This window comes from Tiliqua scincoides, chromosome 5 (genome assembly GCF_035046505.1).
Source record: "Tiliqua scincoides isolate rTilSci1 chromosome 5, rTilSci1.hap2, whole genome shotgun sequence".
Taxonomy (NCBI): domain Eukaryota; kingdom Metazoa; phylum Chordata; class Lepidosauria; order Squamata; family Scincidae; genus Tiliqua; species Tiliqua scincoides.
In genome coordinates this window covers 118,576,549-118,596,129 of record NC_089825.1, presented here as the reverse complement: position 1 = coordinate 118,596,129, position 19,581 = coordinate 118,576,549, and the positions used below count along the sequence as shown (strand labels likewise).

The window sequence follows — 19,581 nt, the reverse complement described above, 5'->3', positions numbered from 1 at the left end:
GCTTTATCATCAAGAATATTTATATACTGCTTTCCAACCAATCAATAAATGATTCCCTGTCCTCAAAGGACTTACTGTCTAAAAACAGATGCAGAAGAGACACTAGCAGCAGACACTGGAAAGATGCCCTGCTGGGGTCACAGGGGATAGTTACTCTGCCCCTGCTAAATATAAGAGGAACACCACTTGAAAAAGCATGTTTACCGCACCCTTGGAGGAACGAGTGCCAGCACTGGGTCAGCACCTGAAGGACACTGACTAGAGGCAGGTAATAGCTCCAGGCAGCAACATGGCTTTCGGGGCAGGTATGATCTCCTTTTAAGGACTGAGTTCAGGAGAATGGCTCAGTGATATCATGGAGATGGTGCGGAGCTGAGCACTGATGCACTATATGGAATTTGTAATGGGTACATTACAGCTATGCAGGTTGATGCCGTCAGCTGAAGTGGTGTGAAAGATTGAGCTGGAGGGGGCCCGAAATACCTGAAAGCCTAGGGGCCTGGCCCTGCACATACCATGGCAGCATCAAGTCTAATATATGAAAAAGAAAGCACTGAAATGAATGGGGACCCACCGGAAATGGGCTCACAACCCACCTAGTGGGTCCCAACCCACAGTTCAAGAAACACTGTGATGAATATGAAAAACTAAAATGCACACTGAAATGAGAGGGGACCCACTGGAAATGGGCTCACAACCCACCTAGTGGGTCCCAACCCACAGTTTAAGAAACACTGTGATGAATATGAAAAAATAAAATGCGCACTGAAATTACTGGGGACCCGCCAGAAATGAGTTCACGACCCACCTAGTGGGTCCCGACCCACCATTTAAGAAACACTGTGATGAAGGAGCAGCGTAGTGTGGCAGGCTCAGGACTGCCTGGAAATTGCACACCCTGCGCTGGAAAAGGTGCCTGGGCTTCCCTTCCCTCCCCTGCTGCTGCTGCTGCTGCTGCTGCTGCAAAGCCCCCGCATTGCACAACCGCTCCGCTCCAGTCCCTGCTGCAGCCGCAGAGTCCTGCCCCGAGCCAGGCGTTCCATTCCCTTTCGGCTCTTTCCGGCTCCCTTCGCCAACCCCTCGGCCATTCCCGTGCTTCTTCGGCTATTTCCGGTTCCGCTCGTGCGATTCCGCCTCCGCTCGGCTCCCGGGAAAGCGACAGGCGGCTGAGAGCGCGCGCCGCGGGATGGAAGGTCCGCGCGACGCCCCCTCCCCTCTCTGCGGCGGGCCTGGGAAAGGAAGAGGGCGGGGCGAAGGAGAGCCACGCCCCCTCGAGTGGCTCCTAGAGTGGGGAAGTGGTTGACGTCACGGAGGGGATGAGGGTGCCTGGTGCCAGCTGGGGGTGGGGATGTGGAACTCCTTGCCACGGGATGTGGGGGTGGCACCTGGACTAGATGCCTTTCAAAGGGGGAATTGGGCAGATTGGTGGAGGAAAAGTCCATCACAGGTGACAAGCCATGATGGGTGTGTGCAGCCTCCTGGCTTTAGAATGCCAGGTGCAAGGGAGGGCACCAGGATGCAGGTCTCCTGTGGTCTTGTGTGCTCCCTGAGGCACCTGGTGGGCCGCTGTGAGATCCAGGAAGCTGGACTAGATGGGCCTTGGGCCTGATCCAGCCCGTTTCTTCTTATGTTCTTAACGGTCAAAGTGTTCGAACTGGGAATCTGAGGTCAAGTTGGGCTGAGGGACTGGCAGGACTTGGGGGTTCAAATGTAACAAGTTTTGATTCTCCACCCTTATTTTTCTCCCTTTCCAAGAACCTCAGAGGGTGCAGGAGGTGGGCATCCCCACCAACCCAGATCTCCCCAGAGATCCTGACCCGGAAGAGACAATCCGCAGTCTGCAGGCCCAGTTGGCAGCTGCATTGGCCGAAGTAGAAACTGTCCGGGCCGTGGCTGCTGTGAGTGAAAGCACCAAACATGAGGCTGTAGAAGCTGTCCGGCGTCGGTGCCAGGAGGAGGTGGCTTCCCTGCAGACAATCTTAAAAGGTGGGGGAACCCAAGTGCCAGGGGTGGGTGGGGAGGGAGTGGGGCTGGGCTTACCTGTACCCTTGAAACCTCACTTCTTAGCCTCATATGCGTGTATGTTCTCTTCCTGCAGACACCATCTCTAGCTATGAGTCACGTCTCTCAGCTCTGGGCCGTGACAGCAGGGAGAATGCTTGGAGTCGCCTACTGCCAAGGACCAGCCCCTTGGACTCACTGGAGAAACAGATGGAAAAGGTGGGACTGTGATAGGCAACCAGGATGCTTTGGTGATGGGCACTGGGCTCAGATGGGGCCAAGACTCTTGTATTTTCCTGTCTCCCTCTAGGCACAGGAGGACACTCTGCGGCTCCGGGCCATTGTGCTGCCAATGGAGCAGGAAATTGCTGAACTGAAGGAGAAGTTGGCACATGCTGAGGGGCTTGTTCAGGAGCTGCGGGGTGAGCAGGTGAGATGGGGTTGGACGGCAAGAAGGAATAGGTCACCGAGGAGCAGGAACCAGCAGGAAAGAATTGAGAATGCATTTGGGAAGTAGCTGAAGAAAGAAGGAAAAGGGTGATGCCTCAGGGTAGGGATGACTCCAAAATAAATTGCCCCAGGACCTTTGGTGTGGGTGATGCTAGAAATTTAGGATCCCAGATTTGCACCTGGGTGATGCACTTCTCTCTCTCAATCACTAGCACAGTAGCAAGCAAGGCAAAACTGAGTGACATCTGAGTGATGGCAGGACAAACTAGAACTTGCTGGACAGCTGCAAGTCTGGTAAAATCAGATGAAAGGAGTCTTGAATGGAAACCCAGTTGTGAGTTGGCAGCTCTGTTCCGCTTTAGCCCCCAAATTGCAGGGCTGGCGTTGGTGGGTCCATCTTCAGGCCCTCAGGAACACCAACCCAAACCACACACCAGGCCGGTATCTGGCTATAGGATTCGGTCTTTGCCAGGTCTTTACCAGGGTCTTGGAAGCCCTTGGACCAGGCCCTGCTCTGGGCCTCAACCTCAGAGCAATTGTATGCATATACACACAGACCTTTCTCCCCCAGAGTGGTTGGAGGGTGCTTCTCCCTCAGCGCTTTGGCAGCTCTGAAGGAAGATGCCCTCCAGGATTGCTCTGGTTCTTTGACCTGGATGAGTTGGGAAAAGGGAGCAGAGTGATGCCAAGCAGCCCACTGTCTCGCCATCCCCATCTGCCACTGGGCTTCTTTGCAGGGTAATGATGCAGATGCCTCTGAGGAAGCCCAGTGTTGGGTGGAGAGGGCGGGAGAAGGCAGCAGCAACAGGAGTTGCTCAAGCAAGTGATTCATGCGGCTACTGCTGGCTACATTGGGAGCTTCAGATGTTGGCCAGTTGGGCCCCTAGGGACCAGTGGGCCCCTGATGTCAGCCATGGCCTTTGCTGTGCTCATTTTGGGCACTCTGTCTCCCCAGGGGCCTCCTATTCACTCCCTTTTCTTTTCCTTCAGCGCTCCTTATGTAGTTCATCTGAATCACTACTCGCTGACCCTGAGGCTGCACCTACTGACCCATCTGGAGATGACCATGTGACTTTGGAAGAAGGAGGCGTTGCTGAGAAATTTGCCCATGGCCTTGACAGTGTCTCCATTGCCTCTTTTTCCTCCTTGGGACCAAGTCCTGGGCCTCCCGTCCGGCGCAGACGTCCCCCAAGCCCTGAGACGGCATCAGTTGCCTCCTCCACTGGGACCCTGGTGCCTGAGACCATCTACCTGCCACCAGTTGGGCACCAACTGGTGCCTGACGCAGAGTGGGCACAGCTGCACAGCCAGGTATGTGTGTGCTGGGCAAAGGTCAGTGAATGGTGAGTAGACAGGAAGGGGCACAGCCCGTGTCCAGGTGCAAGTGGATACCATCGCTCCCTCCCTCCTTCTGTCCATGTCCGTCCGTCCGTCTGTCTGTTAAGATGGGGGAAAGCCATTTCACAGGTGTGTGACTGGAGACAAATAACAGGACAGTTGTCAACTTCACACCTTCCTTGGGGCATCTGTCTGGCTGCTTTAGAAGCAGAATGCTGGCTGAGATCCAATGGGGCAATTCTTAAGGAGTCTATCATCCTACTCTGTTTCACCAGATTTGGTCCGTCTGTGTTGCATCCATTGCCATTCATGCCAGAGGGATCATCTGTGACATTGGGATTGAGGGGATAATGGGGAGGATGTTCTAGAACAGTGTTTGTCAACCAGTGGTATGGGTACTACCAGTGGGACTTGAGGTGGTGTCTGGTGGTACTCACAGGATCCCTGGACACCTGCTGCCCAGCAGTGAGACCAGGTACGCAATGCAAGAAACAGTGGTAGGAGGCTCAACTCAGTGGGCAGAGCTCCAAAGCTTGCTTTTCTGGCTAGGAAAAGCCCTTCTGTCAACCCTGAGCCTCTTACTGGTGTTGCATCTGGCCTCCCAACCCAGAAGTAACTGGTGATGATGTCATTGCCAATTATTTTTTGTAGTACTTTAAATAGGTGGACCGTGTCAGGGGTACGGCAGAGGACAAACCTTGAGAAACAGTGTTCTAGAATAGAGAGGTTGTGATAGTCTTTCTCACCCCCAATGGGTCTTTTCCTAGTTGCAGCAGCAGCGTGAGGCTCTGGAAGAGGCAGCTCAGGAAAAGACCAGCCTGGAGGAGGCACTGAGACGCAGCAATGACGAATGTGGCAAGCAGGTGTGTGTGTGTCAGAAATTGTTCTGGGCACGAAACCTGATCCACGTCTGCGCCCCCACAATATCCACTTCTCTCTTTCTCCCTCTGAGCAGGTCCAAGTTGTTTTGGCTCAGGTTCAGACCTCAGAGCGCCTTCTCCAGGGCCTCCAGACCATAGTGAGCGAAACCCAACGTCAGACTCAGGAGCAGTTGGTGAGTGTGGTTTGTGGGTGACGGTTTGCCACTACCCAGCAGGGGGAAATGGGAGGGAGGCTCAGGCAAGGCTGGAGTTGTGCTGAGGGGGCTCTATTCTGCACTGGTCAGTCCTCACTTGGAACACTGAGTCCAGTTTCAGGCACCACGTTTTAAGAAGGACATTGGTAAGCTGGAGATGGTTCAGAGGTGGGCAGCGAAGATGGTGAAGGGTCTGGGAACCACTCCTTGAGGAATGATGACAAGAGCCCAGTGGGTTTAGACTAGAACACTAGGCTGGCCGCAAACATGCCGTAAAGCACGTTTGCGCCTCCTTGAGAGTCAGCTGAGCTGGCGCAGGGACGCGTTCTGGCTTGTGGATGCTGCATCCAGCCTCTGCAGCAACTTAGGAAGGGAGGGTTGCGTTTGCTGAGCTTGGCCGACACAAGGGTCTGGGGTGGGTGGGGAGGAGGCGGGAGGGAGGTGTTCTGAGGCGGGGGAAGAGTGGGTGGGGAGCAGGAGATGGGACTGGGATCTGGTTGTTATGCCGGATCCCAACCCTGTTCCCCGAGCAGTGGCGCAAATCCAAAGAGACCCATTGGGGCGGTGGAAGAGTTAGGAAACTTAGGAAGAGTTTCCCCTTGCCTCTGGCTGAGCCACTTCTAGCCCCAGTCTTGTGCTGGATACAGCACAGGCCTCCTGGCCTGCCTTTTCCAGCGCAAGATAGGATTGCGCTGTAAGGAGAGATATGATAGCTGTCTTCAAGTATCTGAAGGATTGCCATGCAGAAGAAAAGGAAGACTTTCTCTCTTCTGAGGGCAGGACAAGAACCAATGAGTTGAAACTACAGGAACATAGATCCATGCTAGACATGAGGAAAAATTTCCTAAGAGCTACCTGGCACTGGGACAGTCTGCTTTGTCTGGTTGTGGGCTCTTGCATCTTTTCTAGCCTCTGATAGTGGGTGAAACAGTTCAGGTTTGAGGCTGTTCTCTGCCTTCTAAACACTATGTCCACCATTGTGGCAAAGTGCTCTTCAGGAGCCTTCATGAGGGTCATAATTTTTTGATTGTCCCTCAAATTCCCAGTTCAAGAGCAAAAGCTGAAGCACCTAGCTTCTCACCTACTCATTTGCTTGCCTTCTAGTCTGACCTGGCTGTATCCCACAAACGCCTGAGCTATGAAGTGCAGCGCCTCAATGCTGAGAACGAGGGACTGCGTGGGGCTTCTGCCCAGGATCCTGACCCAACAGATGAGAAGAACAAGAGCTTGCCTGGCACTGTCCCGGTAACTTCAACCTGCCTGTTCCTTGTGCTTGGACAGACGGGGGATGACAAGGTCAGAAAGATGGGGCTCTTTTCTGACTTCCTGCTTCCCTAGGAACTGCAGGCCTTGGTGCACCGTCTAAGGCAGGAGGCGGCTTCACAGTTCCGAGCTTCTGAACATCAGGCCGAGCGCCTGCGCATCGAGATTGTGTCCCTGCGAGAAAGGCTGGATGAAGAGATGGCATCTCGGTCAGGACTGCAGGGTGCCCTGGAAAGAGAGCAAGAGGAAAGAGGTGGGCAGGGGGAAAGGCTGCCCCCAGATGCAGGTGTTATGTATGAAGGACCTCTTGGAGAGATTCCACTCTTGGAATCAATGAGTTTCTGGGCACAAAGGTTAGGCAGCTAGAAATGTAATGCCCAGACCCAGGAATTTGAAATATCTTTTCAGTGCTTTGTGTGTAATTAATTTCCACTCTTTCTCCTCCTTCTCTTCCACTTCCTTCACCGTACCTCTGCTGCTTCTGGCTGGAAGAGCTCTTGCAAGGTAAGTAGTTCTTAGATGCAGAGTTTGTGTGTATTTCTATGCTTTGTGCTGTCATCATGGACTGAACCTCTTCTCTCTCTCTCAATCCCCAGCCTCCCTGAATAGCATCCAAAGTGAGATGGAGAGGTTACAGCAAGGGCAAGAGAAGGTAACTAGAACTCAGAGGTGCACAACTGTCTTTTTCTTCTCCTCCCCCGAATTTTATTTTTGAGAATCATTTTGCTTCCCCAAACCAAAACCAGACTTCTTCCCCATGAGCTTCCCTAAGTCAAGGCCAGGGCTATTCCTTGTATGATCCACTAAACTGAATGCAGCTAACTAACCATGAATGGCTTCCCTTTAAGGGCTCATTATGGATTCCAGCAGCAACTGTTACCCTGCACATGCCTGATCTTGTCTGATCTTGGAAGCTAAGCAGGGTCAGGCCTGGTTAGTACTTGGATGGGAGACCACTTGGGAATACCAGGTGCTGTAGGCTTATACCATAGTCTTTCAAGACTGAAGGTTGCCAACCTTTTTTATGGATTCCAGCTGAGTGAAAGAGCACCTGCTTTGCCTGGAGAACATCCCAGACTCAATTCTTGACATCTTTACGTAGGGTTGGGAAAAAGATCCTTGTCTGAGACCCTAGAGAGCCATTGCTAGTTAGGGTTGACAGTACTGAGCTAGATGGACCAATGGTCTGACTCAATATAGGGCAACTTCATACATTTAGTATAACATTTGGTTTTGATGGCTACCAGGGCCTGTAAAACCAGAGTGACTGAACATACCTGGCAGGCCACAATACTTGGGCTGTGCTTTGACTTGGAGGGGCACAACTCAGGTAAACGTGACCAAGATGAAATCATTTCAGCCTCCCTGGGCAGTTTGGGTGGCAAGATATTTTCTTCATCTCCCAGTTCAAATTAAAAGCAGAATGAGGGATCAGGATTAAACGTGTTTATGATGTGTTGCAAGGTCACCAAGGGAGGGACCTCAGAGAAGCTAAGAGCCTCTAAGTTGCTCTACTCTTCCTCAGAGCCATTGGGTCTCCCTCCCCACCACAAGGGCGAACCCGCAGCTACTCCTGTTGCACTGACTGGGGATTGGTAGGTCAATATTCCAACTCTTGTTCCAATCAAAGATGCCAGATAAGTCTTTGAAACTTCTGGACTACTGTAGTTCAGCAACTGCAGCTAAAACCGTATCCTAACTTGAATTTGCAAAAGGAAATTCAAATTGAAATTTTAGTTTGTATTATTTACCAACACCTCTGTAATTTAGGCATATTCAATTTCAAAACCTTGGAAAACCAGAGTGTGAATTTAATTGAATTTGACAAGTGGTCATTAACACTTGACTTAAATGACCCATTATACATATTTAATTTCTAAAATAGTCTTTCAAAATTGAACTTTGTTTTTTAATCTGAAAACTAGAAATTTTGGATTTTGAAAACTTCGGTGAAAATTCAGTGACTTTTTCAAACTTGCAAGTGCCTTTACCTGCTTACCAAAATCTGCCTTGCCATCTGAGAACCATGGCTCAGTGCCACCCACTCCCAGAACTTGAATGAGTTCAGATTCTGTCTTTTCCTAGAGATGAAAGGACTCAAAATTTGAGGAAGGGAGGATCATGACTGAATGGGACAGGCATTGGCATATCTGGGTCAAGGAGGAGGTGAAAAGGTGTAAAGCTCATCTTTCCACGTCAGAATCCCCAACACCTGTTCCAGAAGTGTTCTTGGGCAATTTGGTCCATTGCCCACCTTTGCACAGGAGTGATACTGTTTGTCACTTGGCTGTAATGAGCAGCACTTGCCCCCAGGTGACTGCAGCATTTACTCCTTTCATTCCTCCTCTCCTCTGCCAATGTGGCACATTTTACTTTGGTCACCAGAGCACTGGGAAGATTCTCATGCTTTTTTCTCAACCACATAACTCATAAAATGTTCAGTGCTGCACTTAGAATCTCTTGCAATTGGTCCTGACCACACAGAAGTAGACATCTTGCCTTTCAGTTTGATTTGGTTTTTAAATCACCCTCCTAGTCCTCAAGACTGCAAAGATAAGCTTGAAAGTATATGGGCTGGTGAGAAGGACTGAGCAGTCTCCTGCATAACTTTCTGCCCTTCCCAAAAGGGGCTCAGTCCCAAAGTGAGGTATCCTTTGCTAAATTGGAGCACACACCTCCAACTAGTTCCAATAGTAAATAGGAGTTAGAAAATCACATTTGATTAGGGCAGGAATGGGCAGGTGCTCATGTTGATCACAGTGAGCAGGCTTGCTACTGAAGTGTGGTGCTTGTAACTCAGTGTGGTAGGAATCAGAAGGATGGGGAGCTTTGGGATGGGTTTCACTAAGGCATCCTTGCACAGTCATGTCTAACATTTGCTGTCCTCTTTCCAGATGTGGGTAAGTCTGTTTTGGTGATGTCATGCACCAGGGTGTTTTGAGAGAAACACATTGGCCTTTCTTATCTCTCCCCTTCCTGTACTACAGATGCAGTCTGATGTTCCCCCTCTGGGAGAAGCCTGTAGCATCCAGGATGGGACAAAGCCTTAGACTGAGGTTGGGGAGCTGGGGCCCTGCCCTTCTTCTGCTCCCTGGCACTACAGGAACCTCAGGGAAACAATGACCTTCCAAGTACCAAAGGGGTCATCTCTGTCCTCCAGAGCCTTTCTGGATCCCTCTGTAATGGGGTAGGAGTGCAGGAACTCTGGAGGTAGGGTGGCTGAAATCTCATTTCCTTTTTTCATCCTGACTGACACTGGAGCCTCCAGAGCACAATAAAGGAGATTTTTTTTAATATCTGCCTGGTCTGCAGTCTTCTTCTGATGGGTGAATTGTGGAGGTGGGTCATGGGTGGGAGGCAGCTATGTGTAGAGCTTCATTTTGTTGAGAAGAAACTCATAGCCCTTAAAAAAGGGCATTTTTCTGTACAGTTTGAAAAAGGTTAGAATGTCTCAGCGTCTGGAACTTGTAGTAAAAATGGAAAGCTGCCATTGTTCATTATTCTCTATGGATGTAGTTTTGCTGTATCCCATGGCATCTCTATGGTGAGAACCCTATATATTTTGCAGGGGAAGGTGCAGTGAGTGTCTTGTGGCACCTTAAAGACCTAACACTTTTACCGCACAATCCTGTGCATGTTTATGGAAGTAAGACCCACTTTTTTGTGGGGTTTAGTTGGTGGCAGCCTTTCACTCTGCTCTGCAGAGAGTGGGCTCTCCCTGAACTTGCCAGGCTGAAGCACCAGAAGAGACAGAGAGAAAAATCTCAGGCTTGGAGACCCTCCTCTGTTTCCCCCCTTCCCCAGGTCTCCAACTGGCCACCTCCCCATCTAACCTGCATATCTCGAATTGGAGGGAAAAGTCTCCCAGAAACCACAAATGTTAACTATTTCATCACGTGTGTGTCATACTGTGCTGCCGGCATTTGTGAACTAGATTCTCCTTTGAATGATGCATTAATATGATCTTCAGTTGGCAGCCAGATATGAATATAAAGGGAAAAAATTATAAGCAGTGGAGTCAGGTGCTTGTAAATGCCAAAGGTGCAGTTTGTGATAATTCTGTGTAAAGCTTGCTTAACCCATTTCTGCCCAGCCCATAGGTGTGTGTACACATTTGATCCCTGTTGCGTATATGCAGTGTTGGGCAGAAATGGCTTTATAATGTATACAAGAAATGCACTGGGGACACTGCACAACAGCAGCAGGGGGCTGGTGCCGATGTTTGTCCGGCTAGCTTTGCTACGTGAATGAAGCGTTGAACAGGAAACAAAAGTCATGATTCCAGCTGGAAGGGCTAGAATGAAACTTCCTGATGAATCCTAATGCAGCAGTTTCACTTTATAAAACAAAAACCCTGAAGTATTTGTTGCTGCCTGTTGTGGATTTCCACCCAAATATAGGTGTTGTGTTCCGTCCCGCCCATACAGCTTAAGTTGCAGCCAATCAGGGCCCAATCCTACCCAACTTTCCAGCGCCAATGCAGCCACAGCAGCGGGGCATGCCCTGCATCCTGCGGCAGAGGGAAAGTCGAAGAGGCTTCCTCAAGTTAGGGAATGTTTGTTCCTTTACCTCGGGGCTGCATTGCAGCTGAATCAGTGATGGAAAGTTGGCAAGATTGGGGCCCTAGGAGCACAAGCCTATGCATGTCTACTCAGAAGTAAGTCCCATGATAGTCAGTGGGGCTTACTTCCAGGAAAGTGTGGATAGGATTGAAACCTCCGAGCTCAATCCTAGGCATGTCTACTCAGAAGTAAGTCCCATTGTAGTCAATGGGACTTACTCCCAGGAAAGTGTAGAGAGGGTTGCCGCTTCAGAGCCCAGTCCTATGCCTGCCTGCTCAGAAGTAAGTCCCATGAGAGTCAATGGGGCTTGCTCCCAGGTAGGTGTGGACAGGAATGCAGCATAAGTGTAGTTAGCGGTACTCCTTCAGGCCTAAACAGCGCTCAGTTGCTCTGATGTAGCTCTCGATGGTGACCCGCACAGAAGCTGGTGTGCTTGTGTGAGTCTAGATGTTGCTAGTCTATCGGCCAATCGGGGTCCCGCCCTTTTTAGCACTGCGTCCGGTCACGGCGCCCCAAACAAGCAATCGCAGTGCGGGATCTGCTCCACGGCCGGAAACGGCTTAACAAGTGCTGGAGTTAGGCGGGTGATTATAGAGTGAGGAAAAGACTAGAGTCACACCCGCATGCCGATGAGCTTGTAATGCTTGAGCTGCTTTCCCTGTCCCGCTTTCCATGCAAAGCGCATAAAGAGGCTTCCTCACAGGGTCGCCGACGGGCTAGACCGGCGTCACTTGCGTCCATTGGAGTCTACCGGAAGTCGAGGTGGTGGACGTGCCTCTCTAGTCTCGCGCTCGATCTTCCGCGCGCCGGGAGTGACGCCACTTCCGGGGAGAGCCAAGATGGCGAGCCGCGCGCTGCTGGTGGCGCGAGGAGGGCTTTATGGAGTTTTCGGTCCGTTGAAGGGAGCGGGTGGTTGGGGGGAGCCGTGGAGGGAGGCAGCCGGTTATCCCTCCCGCCGCCGGCCTGGCCTGGCCTGGCCTGGCCTGGCCTCGCTGGCCCTGCAGCGACAGGAGCCTGTGACCTTCCGCGCTTGGCGTGCCCCGCTATTAGATGCATTACAGCCCCTCTGGCTGGCGGGGCTCTGCGGCGCATCTGGCTGGGCCCTCGCGGGGCTGCTGAGTATTCGGGGGATTACGGTACCCAGGCACGGGCTGGGGCCGGGCAGCCTGCAGATTGTGGCTTAGAGTGGGATGGAGCACTAAGAGGGGAGGCTCTGAAAGTGCGTGTGTACACACATGTATGTACATGCACATGCACTTGTGTGTACATGCACTTGTATGCACTTGCACATGCACTTGTATGTGTATGTACATGCATATGCACTTGTATGTATAATCACATAAAATCAGGGGCATGCAGCGGGAGGGGAGCCAGAGCCTCCCCACCGGAGTCCTTCGGAAAGTGCCATTGCCGTGTGAGGTGCCCAAGCACTCACAACCCTCATGCTCTGCGCGTGGGTTGTGGGCGTCTCACACGGCAGCAGTGCTTACCGAAGGACTCCAGTGGGGAGGCTCTGCCTCTCCTGCCTCCCCACCCACCGAAGCTCCCTCATATACACCTGCACCCGGTGTACTCCTGAAGCCTGCCTGTGGACCCTGGTTCAGAACTCCCTGTGTTAGAGAGATTGATGTATTCAAGAAATTTATATCCTGCTTTTTCCTTGCCAAAGCAAGCGCCCATGGCGGCTAATAAAGCTTTGTAATCAAGTACAAAGTATAGCAACAGGTAGAAAGGTCAAAAAGGCACTAAAAAAAATATGTAGTGGAACGTCACCATCACAGAGCAAAAACTAACAATTTCATTAACCTTTATTAGGCATAGACATAAATACAAAAAAGAAAATCCTGACCATTAAAATTAGTCCAGTGAGGCAGTCAAGTCACTGTATTATCTATTGTTTCCTCTCCCTCTCCTTGCGCCTTCTGCTTTCTCTTCTGGGTTTGCATGCTTTGTAGTGCAGCGATGTTTGTAAAAGGGAGTCTTTCCTCTGTGTTGGGCTCTGCTATCAGTGATGTACTACAGTGTTTCTCAACCAGTGGTGCTCGTACCACCAGTGGTACTTGAGGTGGTATCCAGTGGTACTCATGGGATCCCTGCCAGTTGGCACCAAGTTCAGCAAGACAATACAACAAGCAGCACTATGGGACTTGGCTCAGCAGGCAGAGCTCCAGCATGTGCTTTTTGCATGCTTGAAAAAGCCCTACCCTCTTACCAGTATTTGTTACATTTCGTCTGGCTTCCCAATCTGGGCGTAACTGGCAATGACATTATCACTAGTTACTTCCAGTAGGTGGACCATGCAGAGTGGTACAGCAGGGGACAGACACTGAGAAACTTGATGTACTAGATGAGAGTGTTGTTCTCTCAGCCTGTACCTTTCAGCCTTGGAATGCATGCAGACTCCATTTTGATTCTGAGGTCTGCTTGACAGCAGTTTATGGGATGGGATGTTCTGCATTTCCAGACAGTGGGGAAGCTGATTATGTACCTGTGTGACAGAAGCATCCAAAATATATCACATACCTGTAGTGTCAGTAAGGCCCTAATGTGGAGCTTTTCTTCTACATGCTCTGCTAACCAAGAAGCCAAATGCTGCTGTTTGGTGTATGGTTTATTTAAAAACCATTAAGTGTGCATGGAAGACATAAAGCATATTTCTTTTAATATTGACACAAAAGGAGACGATGGGGATGGCAAAAAAAGATCAGTGTATGTCAAGATAACAGACTGCCAGGTTTTATAAAAGTAGGTAAGCATTGCTGCAAATTGGTGGCAAGATTTTTTGTTGGTGAGTGACCGCTCATTTTGTTTGTGTATTGTAGGCCTGCGTGGTTGCCTGTCTCGTCACCTGCAGGGCATTCTTGCCACGGTAAGAGAAAACGACTTTGGACAGTGGGGGCTTCAGTACAGGGCGGGTGTACCACAAGTCCAGAGAGAGAGAGAAGATGCTGGCAACCTCTTAATTTGACTGTTTTCTTGCAGCCATTCCTGCCCTGCACAGCCTCCTGCGAACAAACTTTCTTGGTGCGAAGTTTTGCAGTTGAAGCAAAGAAAACATACGTAAGGGACAAGCCACATGTCAATGTTGGGACCATTGGACATGTGGACCATGGCAAGACCACGTTGACGGCAGCCATCACAAAAAGTGAGAGTTCAGAGAAGGGGCTGGGGTATGGTTACATGGGTAAATCCCATTTTGTAGGTTGAGAAGTGGCTGCCTAGTCCCCCTTTAATTCTCTTGACTGTGTTTCTGTATCTGAATGTCATATACAGGGCCAGCAGTCTTGATCTGCCTACCCATTCATCCATTTATGGATCTCCCTCTTTCCTGGTATCTACTCCATTAATTTTTGGGTACTGGGGGTATACTTTTTTGTTCTCCCGGGACTTTTAAGGGTTTTTGTTTGTAGCTGTTGGTTTTAATCGATGTGGTTATTTTATGATTGTAGTTATCTTTGTAATTGTATTTAATCCTAAACCAACCACCAATTTGAAACCTGGAATATGAATGTTTGAAATAAATAAATATTAAATATAAACTTCTAGGCTTGGGTTGGCAACTTGAGGCCAGGGACCAAATGCAGGCTCAAAAGGCTTTCTGCCTGATCCTTAGTTCCACATATGCCATTATGTACCTCACCCATTTTCGATGAAACCAAAAAGATTCTTATCTTGTAGCATGAACAGAGCTCTCCCCTTATTTTGCACCTCATCTGCTCATTCCCCTGCAGAAGCCTGGATGGGGAACAAGCAGTTGAGGTGCCTAAAACACAGAAGCTACAGAGAGCAGCTGAAAGGGTTGAAGTGCGAGTTGATTCCAGATGTTCTCCCAGTTTGTGCCATCTCTCTCTGTGGCTGTCTTGCTATCGTCTGCTTGCAACTTCAGCAATTCACCTGGTTCTTGTTTTAATGGTGCCTCTTCATTTCACCTACTGTCTCTGCTTGTAATTTTTTGTTTGTTGATCTTTTAATTGTGCCCTTTTGCAGGAATACTACAGGATTCCAAAGCAGCTAAGCATTACCTAAATTAATAAAGAGGGGTTTTTTATGCTGTAAGTTAAAGAGGTCTTTGGCTTTGCCCACTGATGCACTCCCACTCTAGCCAAGTCATAGGTGGTGTTGCTGGCCCTCCAGCCCTTTTGAGTGAAATATTTGTGTGTCTGATTTGGACGATCCAGCTTTCTTTTCTAGAAAACTCAGGAATTCTGATTTTTATTCCTCCCAGTTCTTGCAGAGGCAGGGGGTGCTCAGTTCAAGAAATATGAAGAAATTGATAATGCCCCAGAGGAGAAGGCACGTGGAATCACAATCAATGCTTCCCATGTTGAATATTCAACAGCCAACCGCCATTATGCCCACACAGATTGTCCTGGGCATGCCGATTATGTCAAGGTATGTGTCAAGGGAGCAGGATTCCAAGGAATACCTGAATACTTCCCTGTTCCTCATCCAGAATTTTTGATATTTCCAATATGGATTTATATATACAGAGTAGACCTGGAATACTTACTTTCTCTGTAGTAGATAATTGCATGCAAGTGATATAGACAGGGGCTTACATGTTCGCAAGAAACCAAAGCCTAACCAACTCCCTTGTTCTCTTTAGAATATGATTACAGGGACAGCCCCACTGGATGGCTGTATCCTGGTGGTGGCTGCAACAGATGGACAGATGCCACAGACAAGAGAACATCTTCTGCTTGCTAAACAGGTAAGGCAGTGAGATTTGGTGGCAGGTGGTGGCACACATCTGGACTCTTAGCCCTGCTTAAGAAAAGGCTGTAATGTCTATTTGCATCTCATCATTCTGCTTTCTCTCCTACCTATCCCAGATTGGCGTGAAGCACATTGTAGTGTACATCAACAAGGCTGATGCAGTTGATAAGGAGATGTTGGAGTTGGTGGAGCTGGAGATCCGTGAACTCCTCACAGAGTTTGGCTATGATGGGGAGAGGACACCTGTGATCACAGGCTCTGCTCTCTGTGCCTTGGAGGTAAGTGATATTTGTGTTGGCTCCAGGTATGGGATAAGGGAAGATGTTTTCAATGGGACCCTCCCTTCACCACTGTTTTCACTAATTGGTGCTTCTCACCATTATTATCACCTGCTTGCCCGCCAGTGAGCAAGTGATGCTCCTTCTCACTACTGTTGTCATTGACCTCTGGGCTAGTAGATGCTGATCAAGCAGGTGGTGGTTCTGATAAGGAGGAACAGCAGTTCCTGCTGTGGTGTGAGCCTTCAACAGGTGTCCAATGCCACAATCACCTGTTGCTAGCTCTGCCTTGCATTTCCCACACATCCATCCCTTTGTTAAGCTGTCGCCTTGCTTTTTTGCAGCACCGAAACCCAGAGTTGGGCTTGAACTCAGTCATGAAGCTGTTGGATGCAGTAGATACATACATTCCTCTGCCAGAGCGGCAGCTTGACAAGCCTTTCCTGCTTCCCATAGAGCATATTTACTCCATACCAGGTACTGGCTTCATCATTCCTATAAGTTGGCTATCCTTGTTGTGGAGAAGCTGTGAAACCCTATTTAGACTCCTGCGGTGATAGGCGACTGTCTCCCACCCCGTATGGACCCTATACATCTTAACCTGTTTGTTCTAGGACGTGGCACTGTGGTGACAGGCACCCTTGAACGTGGCATTGTCAAGAAAGGGGAGGAATGTGAATTTGTGGGACACAGCCGGAGTTTGCGCTCTGTGGTGACAGGTACGAGTTGTCCATTGCTTTGTCTCCAGTCTGCTCTTTGTCATGGTTTGACTGGGCCAAATATCCCTGTGCTGCTACGGGGAATGGTGGCTAGGGCTGAAACAGTGATTTGGAGAAGAGGGAAACTGTAGAACAGTGGTTCTCAAACTTTTAGCACTGGGACCCACTTTTCAGAATGACAGTCTGTCAGGACCCACCGGAAGTGACATCAAGCAGGAAAATTTTTAACAATCCTAGGCTGCAATCCTACCCACACTTACCCAGGAATAAGTCCCATTCACTGTCATCATTAAAAGCATATACACAATAGCTTGTTAAAGAATAGATCTGTAACATTTTCCCAAATGTAATCACATACCATGAAGTCTACTATATTAAAAAGAAAATATTGAAATGAATGGGGACCCACCTGAAATTGGCTTGTGACCCACCCTAGTGGTCCTGACCCACAGTTTGAGATACACTTCTGTAGAATTTCTATACAGGATCATGGTACGTACTTTGTTGGCTTCAGGTGTTGAAATGTTCCACAAACAACTGGATCGGGCAGAGGCAGGTGACAACTTGGGTGCTCTGGTCCGAGGACTGAAGCGGGAGGATGTACGGCGCGGGATGGTCATGTGCAAGCCAGGCTCCATCCAGCCACACCAGAAAGTTGAGGCTCAGGTATGCAGGAGCAGGTGACTGAGGGCCCAATCCTATTCAACTTTCCAGCACTGAAGTAGCTATGCCAGTGGGGTGTGTGGTGCATTCTGCTGTGGTTGGGCAGTCACAGAGGCCTCCTCAAGGTAAGAGAGCATTTGTTTCCTTGCCGCAGGGCTGTGCCGGTGCTGGTAAGTTGGATAGGATAGGGCCCTGAGTAAGCAAATGAAAGGGAAATGAAAGACTATTAGTATGCACCTTCTTCAAAACAATTTTATTGAGTATTCTGCCATTTGCTTTCAGTGCTTTTTAGAATGTATCTTTTACTCTTGTAAAAAGGCAGGGTAAAAAATGAATAAACAGTAGGGGCTTATTGGTTCAGATGTTAATGTGGGAGTTTCTTTGCACTAACTCCTTTCCTGCCTGGGTAGCAAGAGGTGAGGGAGGATGCTGACCATCTTTAAGACTGCATTTGGAGCACAGAGGATCTGCTGCCATTTTGGGTGGTAGTTATCCTGTATCAAAAAATGCCAAAAAGCATTTGTGAGCCTTTGCTACAATACAGTAGCTCCAGCTGAAGCAAACACACATCTCCCCTTTTCTAGGTTTACGTCCTGAGCAAAGAGGAAGGTGGTCGTCACAAGCCTTTTGTTTCTAACTTCACACCGGTTATGTTTTCTCTGACTTGGGACATGGCCTGCCGAGTGGAATTGCCTGAGGGAAAGGTGTGTAGCAGTTGATTCCCCTTTTCCAAATGTTGCCTCTTATGAGGCTTCTTTTCCCTTCTAAATTTGCATCTTTTCTAAAATCTTCTTGATATATGCCCTGTGTACAGGGGCACCTCTAAGAGTGACTGTTGCCTGTGTCCCTTCACTAGGAGTTAGTGATGCCAGGTGAGGATACCTCCATAACTCTGGTCTTGCGACAGCCTATGGTGTTGGAAGAGGGACAGCGCTTCACCCTAAGAGATGGACACAAAACCATTGGCACTGGAGTGGTTACAAAGACACTGGCATTGGCTCCAGGAGATGAGGAGAAGTGGGCAAGTTAAAAATTGCATGTCTCTGAAGAATGTTCCATAAAGCTGTTGTCTTCAACCCCACAGGTAGCTTGGTAAAACCTGGAATTAAAACTTTTGGACAACGGGGGGGGGGGGGGGAGATATCAATTGCAGGCATCAATGTTATGGGCAGCTTCCCAGAAAACCACCACTTTCTCAAACTGTACTCAAAATGTAAACCAGTGGTTACCTGATCTGTGATCATGTTCTGCTCTTTGGGGGGGGGGGAGGATTGGTTGGTTAAATAAAAGAATGTAAAGCTGATTTTGAGTCTTACTGTTAGGCAATGTTTTCATGATACATAGCTATATTCTTATTTTTCTGCTTTTGCACTGTTTCAACTACTCCATTGGGCTAGGAACGCGTATGTAATGTGACGCCTTGTAGCATCTATCACAAGGCCCCCGTGGGGTTAGGTTCCTGGAGACCCTCTTCACCATACACTTTATGAAACTGGCTCTTGAAGTCTGTGTGGCTGGGCTCATCAGCACCCGATGCTTCCTCCACTGTGCTGCTTATAGACTTGTTGAATGAGGCCACAGAGTTCAGCAGTAGGAAGGGGGTAGCTTCACCTGTCCTCATCCTCCACCTGCCTCTTGACTTCTTTGCTGGGTCCGCACCACAGCAGCCCTCAGGTAGCTTTCCAGAAACCTCTCATCAGCTCCAGGCTTGTGAAAGGTTCAGCTAGAGCCCCTGCGATGGTGCGGCAAGTCTGGAAGTGACAATTCTCCACAGGCCAATACCAATGCCTGTTCAATGCTGAAAATTGCTCTCTCGTGATAACTTTCTAAAAAAACAGTATAACTGACTGGACACAGTTACTGCAACCCATCAGCCATATATGGTATAGGCATCTCATTAGCACCACCTTCTGCTTGTGTGGAGGCAGCTGACTTCTGCAACCTTTCTTTTCTATGACAGTCTTGGTATTCCCAGCCTCTGAGTGACTTGCTTGCAATTTTCTGGGTATGTAGGTTAGTTCCTATACTGGTATGCTAACTCATCAGCAGCCTTCATCTTAATAATGTAGGCTTCTTTCCAAACAAAGGACAGGTAACCAAAGCAGCAGCAACACACCCAAAATGTGTACTTGCTCTTCCTTCCCAAGGATGTGGAATGCCTTTTGCCAAGTTAAACTAGGCTAGTAACTTCCGTGGGGTGGTTCCATCCCTGAAAAGGCTAACTTTCTCCATTGTGAAGAAAGTTAGAAACAGTCTGATATTCACACACACACTGCTCCACAAGGGAGGGCTTAATCACCCTCCCTTGCAAAGGCAAGCGTTAGCACTCCTGAGAAGAGATTGGAGAATTTCAACTTGCAGATTGTAGAATGGAAATACCTAGTCAATCCATAACTAGCAACTCATGAAACTTGTAAACACAGAAAGCCACCATTTATGCCCACATTCTGGGCAAGTCACTAAGGCCAGAAGTAGTAGAACTCTAAAAACAGCTTGAAAACTTGATATTTTAATGC

At 49.1% G+C, this 19,581-nt stretch overlaps 2 protein-coding genes and 1 pseudogene across 2 annotated transcripts; all 3 read left to right on the top strand.

The window, feature by feature from the left end:
• The first annotated feature begins 1,134 nt into the window (after positions 1-1,134).
• RABEP2 (rabaptin, RAB GTPase binding effector protein 2) lies at positions 1,135-9,421 on the top strand. Its single transcript, XM_066628407.1, has 12 exons — positions 1,135-1,193; positions 1,756-1,986; positions 2,099-2,220; positions 2,312-2,431; positions 3,442-3,762; positions 4,557-4,652; positions 4,745-4,843; positions 5,969-6,109; positions 6,203-6,380; positions 6,620-6,631; positions 6,724-6,779; positions 9,115-9,421. The coding sequence occupies exons 1-12, from the start codon at positions 1,187-1,189 to the stop codon at positions 9,175-9,177; spliced, it is 1,446 nt and encodes a 481-aa protein (XP_066484504.1). The 5' UTR covers positions 1,135-1,186; the 3' UTR covers positions 9,178-9,421.
• On the top strand, positions 6,990-7,109 carry LOC136654962 (5S ribosomal RNA; annotated as a pseudogene).
• Positions 9,422-11,480: 2,059 nt separating the features above from the next.
• On the top strand, positions 11,481-18,344 carry TUFM (Tu translation elongation factor, mitochondrial). The gene is made up of 11 exons (XM_066628408.1): positions 11,481-11,580; positions 13,512-13,558; positions 13,672-13,834; positions 14,915-15,081; positions 15,296-15,400; positions 15,522-15,683; positions 16,028-16,160; positions 16,298-16,402; positions 16,917-17,068; positions 17,650-17,769; positions 17,922-18,344. Exons 1-11 carry the CDS (start codon positions 11,529-11,531, stop codon positions 18,093-18,095), a joined length of 1,380 nt encoding a protein of 459 aa, XP_066484505.1. The 5' UTR covers positions 11,481-11,528; the 3' UTR covers positions 18,096-18,344.
• Positions 18,345-19,581: the final 1,237 nt, after the last annotated feature.

Excerpts from the sequence above, each read along its gene's own strand:
- RABEP2 (XM_066628407.1), top strand. Across the intron at positions 6,110-6,202 it reads GCTTGCCTGGCACTGTCCCG|GAACTGCAGGCCTTGGTGCA; the intron begins GTAACTTCAACC and ends CTGCTTCCCTAG. Across the intron at positions 6,780-9,114 it reads TACAGCAAGGGCAAGAGAAG|ATGCAGTCTGATGTTCCCCC; the intron begins GTAACTAGAACT and ends CCTGTACTACAG.
- TUFM (XM_066628408.1), top strand. The coding sequence starts at position 11,529 with ATGGCGAGCCGCGCGCTGCTGGTGGCGCGAGGAGGGCTTTATGGAGTT. Across the intron at positions 15,401-15,521 it reads ATCTTCTGCTTGCTAAACAG|ATTGGCGTGAAGCACATTGT; the intron begins GTAAGGCAGTGA and ends TACCTATCCCAG. Across the intron at positions 17,770-17,921 it reads TGGAATTGCCTGAGGGAAAG|GAGTTAGTGATGCCAGGTGA; the intron begins GTGTGTAGCAGT and ends TCCCTTCACTAG.